Source organism: Mustela lutreola, chromosome 7, assembly GCF_030435805.1.
Source record: "Mustela lutreola isolate mMusLut2 chromosome 7, mMusLut2.pri, whole genome shotgun sequence".
Classification (NCBI taxonomy): domain Eukaryota; kingdom Metazoa; phylum Chordata; class Mammalia; order Carnivora; family Mustelidae; genus Mustela; species Mustela lutreola.
Genome location: NC_081296.1, coordinates 106480840 through 106492845, shown reverse-complemented (window position 1 = coordinate 106492845; position 12006 = coordinate 106480840). Strand labels below are relative to the sequence as shown.

General features: G+C 45.0%; 1 protein-coding gene across 4 annotated transcripts in view; it reads left to right on the top strand.

Annotated features, from left to right (window-relative positions):
• Window positions 1-11901, top strand: part of NID2 (nidogen 2) — a 61917-nt gene extending 50016 nt beyond the window's left edge. The window contains exons 13-21 of one of the 4 annotated variants that reach the window (XM_059182089.1): window positions 355-585; window positions 4018-4239; window positions 4846-5015; window positions 7175-7304; window positions 7744-7915; window positions 8408-8565; window positions 9787-9910; window positions 10798-10910; window positions 11204-11901. In XM_059182089.1, coding sequence (XP_059038072.1) covers window positions 355-585; window positions 4018-4239; window positions 4846-5015; window positions 7175-7304; window positions 7744-7915; window positions 8408-8565; window positions 9787-9910; window positions 10798-10910; window positions 11204-11214 — 1331 coding nt within the window. In that variant the 3' untranslated portion in view covers window positions 11215-11901. Of the gene's footprint in view, window positions 1-354; window positions 586-4017; window positions 4240-4845; window positions 5016-7174; window positions 7305-7743; window positions 7916-8407; window positions 8567-9786; window positions 9911-10797; window positions 10919-11203 lie in introns of those variants that run through there. The other 3 variants (XM_059182090.1, XR_009355672.1, XM_059182091.1) reach the window with 3 other exon arrangements.
• The last annotated feature ends 105 nt before the right edge of the window (window positions 11902-12006 follow it).

Genomic DNA, 12006 nt, shown 5'->3' with positions numbered 1-12006 from the left:
TCAGGGGCTGAACAGAGTTTTACCATCTTTTCCTAAGTCTCTTGGGAGTCTTTGGATAGTGGCTATGGGTGGCTCTTCATTTTACCCAGACAGCAGTGGGGAGTCAGCCCGGAACAGGGTGAACTGTGAGACTTAAGGAGAAATTAGGGAGATAGTGGCAGAAACAAAAGAATCCAGGAGTTCAGAATCTCAACGCTTTGCTATTTCTCCCATGTAATGCTTCCTTCCAAGTATATGGAGGGGAAAACAAAAAACCCCTTGGCTAGGAGACTTTGACACGAGCTGGTAAGAGTGGACAGGTTGCAGTGTCTTTTATTCCTCCTTTGTACATCTCCTTCACCCGGACCTTGGAAGACCCCTCCTCGGGGCTGAAACCCTGCGAACAGCAGCAGCGCCAGGCCCAGGCTCAGCACGCCTATCCCGGCAGCCGGATGCACATCCCCCAGTGCGATGAGCAGGGCCACTTCCTGCCGCTGCAGTGTCACGGCATGACCGGCTTCTGCTGGTGTGTGGACCCCGATGGCCACGAAGTCCCCGGCACGCGGACTGCACCCGGCTCCTTGCCACCGCGCTGCAGACCACCAGGTGAGAAGTCAGGAAAGAGAGCCAGTTCCAGCCTCGGCCATGGGCTCGAGAAGTGAAACGAAGGTGACTGGGCGGGGGGGGGGGGGCAGATGATCACCCTTGCCCAGACCGAGCAGACGCCAGACCCTGGGCCCATCTCCACCCTGTGGAGGCTTCGTCCTCCTGGGAACCCTGGAATGGTCTGTGCACACCTGCGTGCACATTTGTGTGACAGGGACGGACATAGGTACATACGTGATCACCCGTATGGGCTGCGGCCTCACACTTGTCCAGGACAGGCCTAGAAGTGGAGACTGAGTGTGTCCGTCAGGCTGAGGCCATTCCCCTCCATCTGTTATGGCAGCTTTGGGAGCATTTGGAGCAAGAGGATCTTGCCAGACCAGCCTTTCATCCCAAAGAAAAACTGCCTTCCCTTATTCCCCTCTATCCCTTCACTCCACTTTCGGAACTACAGCGATGAAGGCCACTTTAGTATTGATGGGAAGGACACCTGTAGGGGGTCCAGCTAGTTTGCTCTACGCTAATCACCCAGCTGTCTCCAGCCAGGCCTGGCATGTCGACAGGGAATCCCCACCTGCCAAGGCCACCGTCAAAAGAGGTACAGGAACCTGTGATGTTAGCCCATGCAGTGACATGCCGATGGTGAGCATGTCTGTTACCGTCTGAGCACTCCCCCTGCCTCCCCTCCACCGTCTGGATTATTTAGAGTGGGAAGACTTTTTTTTTTTTTAACTACAGAAGAATTTTATTATGAAGAACATAGGACTGAATTGAAACCTTTTTAGCCAAAATAACTCCTATAGCCCTGAGCCTACTAATCACAGGTCCATTTCTACTAATGAAAAAGATAAATACTAATCTTGACTTTTCATGTATGAGAGTGAGAAGAGCTGGAGAATTACCACCAGTTTTGATCCCTTTGGAAATACCATTATCGCGGGCACATTAGGGCTTCTAAGAGTCATACAGGTAAAAATCGGTAATGCTTGATTCCGATGTATGTCCTTGTTTCCACAGTGACACTCCCAGTTCCTCTCTGTCCCTATTTTTAGGAAAAGATTTTGCAGGTCCAAAAAAAAAAAAAAAAAAAAAAAAAAAACCCACCCAGAAATACCCTGTTTCACTCCTGCCTACTCTTTAAAAAAGTCTCGGTTCTAACTCCATCTGGGATTTAAAGAAATCAGATGGTTGGGACACGCCTTAGGGAACCGTTCAGTTCTGTTACACTTACTAAGACGAGCATGTGTTAAGGACAGTGATTCAGAAGGGAGCCAAGAGATTGAGAAATTAATGACCAAAGGAGGGACGCGTTCTCTTGTGCACACTCTTTCCTCATGGCCCAGACTTCTCTCTCGGTGCTGATTCGGCCTTGGCTGCCATTTCCTACTAGTCACCTCTGTTATTAATGGGGTTGGCTTGAAGGGAGGGAAAACACTCTGTGTCCAAGATTTCAAAATATTTAAAACCCTGCCAACCAAAAACAGAAAAGAAAGAAAACTGGTGAATTAAGAAGGAGCTTCAAATAGTAAAGAACAAGAGGAAGGCACACATATTAATGATGTGAGGTGCCCATTTCCCAAGAGGCAGGGTGTGCTGTCTGCATTCCAGTGAGCTTTGCCTCATTGGCTGTCCCCTGAACCAAGAATGTCCCCTCTGAGTTTGTAGTGTGGGCCTGGGGCAGCATTGGGAACTTCTGCAGGGAATCCCAGTATGAGGTAGATAGCTAGTTTTTGAGGAAGTGACATTTCTCCATCTGGGGTCTTTGAGACACCTCTGGGGGAGGAAGCAAGAGACTGTCCCTTCTCCATGAGGTCTTAAAAAGAGCTTGGCTTCCCATGGGTCATAAGCTATAGAGACGACCTGAAGAACATCCACGTCCCCCAAATCTGGCAAGTCTTGTAGTTGAGCTGGTCGGCTTTAAGCTCTGAGGATTTTACTTACCACCCTCCCGCTTTCCTAGAGGTGCACTTTGGTACTAGAACCAAAGTGTAATGTTTCCAACTTTGTTCTTTGAAGCCGTTGGAGGTTTTGACCTCCAAGAAATCACTGTTTTAAAGGGACTCTCTTCCTGGCTGCTGGTAGTTTACACTGGGAGGCAGGACAGAGAAGGTAGGCCACACGAGTATGAAAGCTTTGGTAATTATCCTAATGGGAGACCATGGGGCTTGGACCAGGGTCATAGGGGTGGATGTGGAGAGATTGATTTTCTCAATGTATTTTGAAGGGACAGCTGACATTTTCTGACCTATCAGATGTGGAGAACGAGAGAGAAAGGCGTCAAGGATTCCTGGGTTTGGATAATGGAAAATGGAGGTGCTACTGACTGATAGGGAAATGTCTAGGGGAGAGTTGTCTAGGGCAGTGTTGATGGTGGAAACCAGGCACCGTTTTTTTGTTCTGAGATGTATGTTATACATCCAGGTGGTAGTATCAAATCGGTACTTGGCTATACAGTTCTATAGACCATAGCCTTTCAGTTGCACAAATTAAAGAAGGCAAAGCACCTTCTATTTGAATTCCTTTAGATGAGCCTATGCTAGATGGGTGGATGAGTTATCTAGACATCCTGCCGCAGAGTCCTCACAGACTGAGAACCACCATGTTTGTGACAGAGTGACAGCCACGTGGAAGCAAGGCTGGGAGAAATCAGCTAGAGAAACTGCTCTGCAAGAGCTCACAGGTTAAGCCTGGTGGTGAGCTGGGAGGAGGAGCAGAGAGAGGAGGATGCTGGAGATGGGAGGGGGCAGAGCTAAATGGCGGGAAGCTGGAACCTACTGGAAAAAAGGTTCAGCTCTGAGCCAAAGGGCTTCCAGGAACTGGAGTGTCAAACCGTCAGCAGGGAGCTGTTGGCCCCCTTGTCTGCTGTGTTCACCAGTGCTAACGGCAGCAAGTCTTACTCCATAGTTTTCCAATGAGCAGACATGAGGGCCACAAAGGTAGAACACTCAGGGATAGTTTCTAAGACACATCACCAGTCTCAAGATTGCTTTCTTGGGTGTGGGTCCTGGAGCTTGAGCCAACTAGGAAAGAGTAAATATTACCTTGAAATATCACGTGGCCACTGAGTCCCCGAGGAGGGTTCCCACCAAGTGCTCAGTTAGCAGAGGCCTTGGCCCCAGGCGGAATAGTCCCCGTGAACCTCTCCCGGCCTGAGCATGCCCTGCAGCCCTGATCTTACTTCCTCTGGCCCTCTACTGATGTGGCTGGCTGGCCTTGATAACAAATCCTCTTGGCCCAGGAGACTTTCCTTCTCCAGATTCCTGTGGAGAGCTTCTTAGAGCACTTGACTGCTGTGGTCCAGTGTCCAGGGCCTTGGCCAAGACCTTGTTGGTGGACACTGGGAGGAGGGAGGCCAGGTGTGGGGATCTTCAGCTACATGCCGTATTCTGTCCTTGGCTCACCATCAAAGGCTTTTTGTCCCCATCTGCTCAGAGCCCACCCAGAGGCCCCGGACCGTCTGTGAGCGCTGGAGGGAAAACCTGCTGGAGCACTACGGTGGCACGCCCAGGGATGACCAGTATGTGCCCCAGTGTGATGATCTGGGCCACTTCATGCCCCTGCAGTGCCACGGGAAGAGTGACTTCTGCTGGTGTGTGGACAAAGATGGCAGAGAAGTGCAGGGCACCCGCTCGCAGCCAGGCACCACCCCTGCCTGTAAGCACCTGGGGACTGCCCCATTCAGCACACCGCTTGGAGGGTTTGCTGGAAGTCAACTGCCAGCTGTGGGTGAAGGTGGGGGAGCCAGGGGGTCACCAGGTCCAGTGAAAGAAGTCACTAATACACTGTGTTGATTTACATTCTGGTCTACCCGAGATCCCAATTTGGATTTCGTGTTTGGTTTTGTCATTAGCAGTTTCTGTAGTGAGAACATCTGGAACTCCGTTCAACATGCAGTTACTCCTCTTCCCCAGCCTGGGGTGAAAGGAGACACGTGTCACCCTGGGGGCCCAAAGAAAAGCGGACATAATACTGGCTAGTTTCTTTCCTTAAAAAGGAAAAAAATCTCTTGCTTTGTTCGGAGGGAAATGTTTTGCTGTCTTCCTCCCTAGTAACTGGCAGTGTTTTTACACAATCTTTGGGGGGGTGGGAAGCCTAGAAATTAGAATTTCTTTTAAGGAACATCTGGAACACATCTGTCTAGGGTAAAATCTTTTGATGTTTTTGGAGGTTCTGCTATGTGGAAAGTAACTTCTTCCCCCTCCCCACCTACCCTTGTTTCCCACCCTGTTCTTTAAACCTTCCTGCTCTTTGCCACGGCAGGTATCCCCACGGTTGCTCCACCCACAGTCCGGCCTGTGCCCCGGCCTGATGTGACCCCTCCCTCTGTGGGCACCTTCCTGCTCTATGCCCAGGGCCAGCAAATCGGTCACTTGCCCCTCAATGGTACCAGGCTTCAGAAGGACATGGCCAAGACCCTGCTGTCCCTGCATGTAAGTGGATTTCGGCTGTCGTGGGTGGGACTGCACAGGGCTTTCAGATCACAGCAAGGGCCAGGGGTAAGGGGAGGTCTTGGAGGGTTTCTGGGCTGTAGTCCGACACTGTCATGGGTCTGACACTGCTCTCACAGGAAGTGGTGGGGCACTGTTGCCGGGAGCCACATCTCACTGGCTCAGGCTTTCTCCGGTGGTTCATGGGGTTTCAGATACAGGGAGAGGGAATTTGAGATTTGTCAGGATACTGAGGTAGTATGACGAGTCAACCTTGACCCAAGTCCCCAGGATCCTCTCCATGCCAGACCTCTCCAGAGGGTCCAGGACGACCACCCGAAAGGTGTGGTTTCTGTGGTCAGTTGAGAATCCCAAGTGGAAATAAATTAATGACTGCCTCATTGTTGCAGTCCCCTCCCCTCCCATTCTGGTTCTGTGGATCAGTCACTTCTTTAACTCCTTCACAGAAGCTCTGGGCAGGGCTGGGAAAGGAGCTTTCCCTAGATGCCTGTTAGAGCACTTGACTGCTCCTGTGCCAGCAGCATCCCTACTGTCAAAGCACTCCATTTTGGAGAAGCAATTTCTTCTCTAAAATGGGAGAAAAGAGAAGGGAGTTCACCAAAAAGGCACTGCCACTTATAAAGGGTACAGAACAGTAGAATGTCCATGTTTGCCTGTACTTCTGGAACAAACTTCTTTTTCGGATTCCAAAAAAAGTTTAGAAGCAGCCAGCATTCAGAGGAAGATGTGTTTTTCCTTAAGATTTAGGTTTTGTAGTCGTGCTGGCAAACACAGGCATGCTCCTGTGCAAGTTTCTCTAAAAGATGTAGAAACTGAGAAATTGCCAGCACCTCAGTCTAACTATCCACTGAGTCTGACGGCTGTTCGGCATTTCTGAACTTGCCTCTCCTAGGGTGGTGGAACTGACAGAGAATGTAACATGGGCTGTAAGCATGTCTTGGGGAAATGTATTTAAAATGACTTATTCTTCCAAGAAACTCTAAAATCAATACATGGCTTTTAACAGACCCCATGATTTCCTAGGTCAATGGAAGCCAACATGGATGTGCACTCCTGTCTCACACAGGGGACTTTTACTTTTCAAGTACAACACACTTCACCTTCAGATTATTACATATATACTGCCTACTTTTTCACAGGAGCCAAATCCTGCTTTGTTCAGTGTTTTTTATATTGACTCCTCTCCCAGAAGCACGTCCAGCCAGCCCCAGGAGGTTCTGTTAGGCAAGCCAGGAACTGGCGTGACCTCAGGGACAGCCAGATGGCCCCTAGATGTTGGCTTTGCACATCTGTTCAGTTTCTCAGACCAGGGGTCGGAGCTGGAAATTGTATGAAGCAAGTACTGTGCAGTTCTGCAAAGAAGTATCACAGACTAAGCATTTGAAAAAGAAGACTGCTTTTATTTAGCAATAAAAGGGAAAGATCTCCCTAGCCAGAGGTTTGGTGACCACCAGTCTTCAGTTTCTTAACCCACCTAACTGGAGACTTTGTTTACATAAGCATACAACCCATTTGCTTGACAGTAAGGAAGCAGAGATAGGGGTGAGGGGATTGCGCTTTAGGGAGAAGATCATATTATAGGCGAAGGGGGAATAGATTTTGTCATCAAATGTTGGTGAATTCTTGGAAAGACTGTTTCAAGAGTGCTGATACCATTTGGAAGGAATAACAGATTTTTTTTGCCCAGTAAAACATTAAGAACTTAATTTGCTGAGCCTAACATTTGTCCTTTACTCACTAAAGGAGCTGCTTTTTTTTCATGAAGTCGTTTTATTACTGTTGGCAGTAACAGCGCTTATTAAGCACTTGCTGGAGACTAAGGACCAATCAGGACACTGTACAGGAATTTACGGTATTCATTTTTAAAGCAGCACTATGAAGTAGGTACTGCTATCTGCATTTTGCAAGTGCACAAATCCAGGCATAGAGAGGTTAAGTCGCACACCTAATCAGTGGCCAAGCCTGGCTGGGCCCCCAGAAGTCAGCCTCCAAGCCCACTTGTGTAACCATGCTGCTTATTAGCTGCCCAGGAGACTGTATTATGGGCTATTCCCTACAGCCATGCGTGCAGCTGCTGAGAGCAAACTCCAGGGAAATGCAGAGCTCCTAATTCTTCCAGTTTCATGTTTTGATCCACAAAGGGCTCCATAGTTGTGGGAATTGACTATGACTGCCGCGAGAGGATGGTGTACTGGACAGATGTTGCTGGACGGACAATCAGCCGTGCTAGTCTGGAACCAGGAGCAGAGCCTGAGACGATCATCAACTCAGGTCAGCAACTTTATCCAGAAGACACTGTATTTCATTTGACTCTACTAAGTGCAAAAAAAAACCCCAGTGCCATACAAGTTGCGTTACTGAGTGGTACCATACCAGTCCCTCTGTAAACACATATTCATATGCAAGAAACGAGAAGGTGATTCTTACTCTGAGCCTGCTGAGAAATCGGGCTCCCAACAGAAAGGGCTCACAGTGGGAACTCAGGGTGGCCACAGCTGCTGCTGCATATGCCTGGTGCCATCGGGCCAGTGGGTGTATCAGTCTAGAGAATAAGAGGTGGCAGAACAAGTTCCTCTGTTAACCTGCTGCTTGCAACTGAGCGCCTCTCAGGACTTTCTTTTTAAACTTTTCAAACCTAATAGATCTCCCTGCTTCAGGTTCCCTTTTCATACCTGCAAATGCTCTAGTCCTGCCATTGTTCTATTTCCAGGTCTGATAAGCCCGGAAGGACTTGCCATCGACCACTTCCGTAGAACAATGTACTGGACGGACAGTGGCCTGGACAAGATAGAGCGAGCCAGGCTGGATGGCTCCGAGCGCCAAGTCCTCTTCCACACGGACCTGGTGAATCCACGAGCCATTGCTGTGGATCCAATCCGAGGGTCAGCTGGGCTTCCCTATTCTCCTGCTACCTATAGATCCTATTCTGAAGCCCTTGGATTTTAAATGCCTTGTGGAGAGGGTCAGAACAAGAGTGTAAAAGCTCCAGTGCATGAATTTAACAGTATTTACATAGGATCTACTAGGTGTAGACACTGTTCTAGGCAAAGACAAGTTCTATTCTTTCATGGAGCTCATACTCTAGAAGTTAGTAAACTAATGAATAAACTAGGAAATTATTAAGACTGTGGTACAATACACAGAGAATTCAGAGAGTATGTGAGAGGGACTAGGGGCTCATGCTGATCAGATGATCGGGCCAGGCTCCCTCATACTTAACCTGGAATGAGGTGGGTCTCCTTTAGCAATGCAGTAGGAAATCCTAGTATTGAAATCCTAGGTTTACCTTCATTAAATGGTGGAAGCAACCAAAACTCAGAGACCGACACTTATTTCTTAGACTGCATTTTCACTGTATTTAATTTATCCCATAGCAACTTGTACTGGACAGACTGGAATCGAGAAGCTCCTAAAATTGAAACATCTTCTTTAGAAGGAGAAAACAGAAGAATTCTGGTGAATAAAGACATTGGACTACCTAACGGTTTAACCTTTGACCCCTTCTCCAAACTGCTCTGCTGGGCAGACGCAGGTATTACTGATGGCAGCGAACACACCGCGCTCCCTTACCATGGGAGCCGCTCTCTACCTCAGATTTTACAGCAATGCCAGATCCCATCACATAGAACTTCTGGCTTAAATTTTTAACAGTACAGCACAGAATCTACTCCTTTAATTGGTGTATAAACCGTTAAAGAACATTTTGTATTGGTATTTATAATCTTCCTGGGGTTTGGGGGGGAGGGCGGTGGTCTGTGACTTATGTGGTAATTTGAGGGCCAGTACTATGTCGAGCTCATTTTTGTAATGCTTGCCCACAAACACCTGGCCTAGTTTTTTTAAAGTAAAAAGAAATTTTACTTACTGCTGAAAGTGACAGACTTAGATAACTGAACAAAGTTTTCTCTTTTTTTGCCAGTATTAGATCATTTTTAAGTATCTGTTGCTTTACCAGTGAATAGGTTATCATGGTGAGGATATTTGGAAAGGGATATGGCAGCATGGCCTTCAGTACTAAGTCTGGGTTGCCAATACCCAAGTCCTCTCTTTTCTTATTAGAGTGTGATTTCCTTATTAGAGCAATTTGAAAAAATGCTGTATGTCTACTTTCATACTAAAGAATATGAAAAGGTGCATTCTTAAAGAGTTTATGATCTAACAAAAAGAATTATAATGTAGATGAGTTGCATTTTTAAAAACTATTTGAAATTTAAAGCCAGGCTCCATAAGAAACTTGTTTAAGTATTACAAAATTTTGAAGACTACTTCCTTTACCCTGAAAAACATGAGCCATGTTACCATTTTAGCCACTTTTAATTCCTTATCTAGGAAATAAGGTCTTCAAAAAATATTTAAGGATTTTCGTTAAAAGGCATTATACATTGCTTATAAAGGGCAAGTATGTATCTAGATACTATGTTCACAACAATTTATAAGGTGAGACTTTAAATAGAACAAAGTTTATCTCTAATGTCCTACTTCGGGAGAAAAAATGCAATCCTCTCTTTGAAGAAAGGATCAAGAGTCTAAATTCTAAAAACTAGAATGCTATTAAACAAACTGAAGACTGGTAATAGAAAGGAAAATTTTCGTTTCTAATTTGTATCACTGCATTGGGAATAAAATGTCTTATTTCCTATTCTACCTTTGTTTCCTTTTGGAAGGCCTCTACCTGCCACAATTATTTTCGGCAAAAAAATTTCTTTCTCATGGTATGAAAGGATCTCATTTTCCCTCTCTGATGTTTTAAAAGGAACCAAAAAACTGGAGTGTACACTTCCTGATGGGACTGGACGGCGTGTTATTCAGAACAACCTCAACTACCCCTTCAGTATTGTTAGCTACACAGATCACTTCTACCACACAGACTGGAGGAGGTGAGCCTGACACACCCTGGCCAAGCCTGAAAAGGCAACTAGTCTGGAAGACATACTACCATTAGTAGCATTTACCTAATGCCTCTAATGACTTTAGTAATTAAACTCTCCACTGAAGTTTTCATTACCTCTTAATTAGTAGATAACATTGTTCAAGTGTTATTTCTTTTAAAATCATAATGGTATTGCTCACAGGTTGCTTAAAAATGGCAGAGATGATACTAAACTGTCTAAGAAAGGAAGTGCATTAATCTAAATCTGATCTTCAGAGAATAAAAGACTATACTTAAGTGGGACCATGAGGTGTATTAGCTGTATGATTTAAATTGATTTTTAGAAAATGACATTATGGACATACTAGTTGTCCACATGGGAGAAGGAAAAGTACTGTAATTTAGACTAGTTCTCCAAGGAGGGATATTAAAAACATATCTAGATGTCTAAGCCTTTCTACCCCATCCTTTGAAGTCTTGATTTAATTGGTCTGGCAGGGGGTCCATGCATCAGTATTTTAATAGCTCCTCGAGTAATTTGTTTGGCAAGAGCTGAGAAGCACTGATTTATACCAGTGGTTCTCAAAATTTAGGATAGTATCAGAATCATTCCAAAGGACTGTTAAAAGAGATTGCCAGGTCCCATCCCATAATTCCTGATTCAGTATGTCTAAATCGGGGCCCAAGAATTTGTCTTTTTAGCAAATTTCCAGATGACGCTGGTCTGGGGACTACTTTGAGAACCACTGAGAGAGGAAAATCTTTGAATCTAAAGGAGTCAAAACACACTTGGTTAAATTAAAAAGATACTCTAGAATGCTGGCTAGCAGAGATTCTCTATTGAAAGTAACTTTTTTTCTATCCCACAAATTTACTCTTCCTTTCTGTTACCAGGGATGGTGTTATATCTGTAAATAGAGACAGCGGCCAGTTTACTGATGAGTATCTCCCAGAGCAGCGGTCTCATCTCTACGGGATAACTGCAGTCTACCCCTACTGCCCAGCAGGTAAATAAAATGCTCAGGCTGCTCCTTTGGACCAGTAGGGTAGAGAACGATGTATCTGGCAACCGATTACCCTTGGCTTAAATATGGCTGCTGCCACTGACACCACCGAGAGCCACTTTGAATGGGAAAGTTAATGGCCATCACATAGGGTAGTAGACTGTTCACCCTAAGTCCATAAGCTCAACCATACACAAAAAAGATCAGCCTAATAGGATATTTCCCCTTTAAAATACTTCCTGTGGCAACAGGATTATAAAATAGTCACCCACTGTTCCTTTCACCTCTACTCACAGGAAGAAAGTAAACATGGCATCAGGACTTGGAGTTTACAATCAGAATCTGGACCCTAAAGAACATTTACTGCAAACAAAGGTGAAGAAAGTGGAAAAAGGAATTGGACTTACAAGTTGAACTCTTTCAGTACAAACAAAAAGACTCTATCTTGTGAAAAGTTTATACCTCAATCTTTACTACTGTATTTTGAAAAACAAAAGTTACTACAGGTTTTAAAAATAACAATTTTAATTATTGCTTATTAAGCAATTTTTTATAAACATTTCTATCATATTTAAAAGGTCAAATGCATTCAACAAAGAGCCAATAAGAATATGTTAAAACCCTAAATCTGATTTTTGCTAAGAATTCTTCCTGGCCAAGTAATTAAGGTAGGATGATCAGTATAAAGACACAATCCCAAGGATTATAAGCCTTGATCTAGAGAAGGCTATGCAGAACTGGTGGGGAAAAAAACAACTTATTTATAGTTTCCCAGCAAAAGTTGTTTTTTTTTGTTTGTTTGTTTGTTTTACCTCTGCATCACTGCATTTCTATTTATATTAAAAGGTGCTAGAATGTTTCAATTTGTATCTAATGATCCTGTAAGTCCCTCTATAGTTACCCTCAGAAGTTACTACATTTTTAAATACCAAAGATGTAACAATTCTCAAATTTTCTAGATTACTCCAATAAAATATTTTAAGTTTTCCTAGGATTTAAGGATCTGTATTGTCTATATAACAAAGCTGGGGGGTGGCATGTACCTCAACCACAAAAGAGGATGATTAATTATATAGACACAGAAACATAGCAGTCAAAA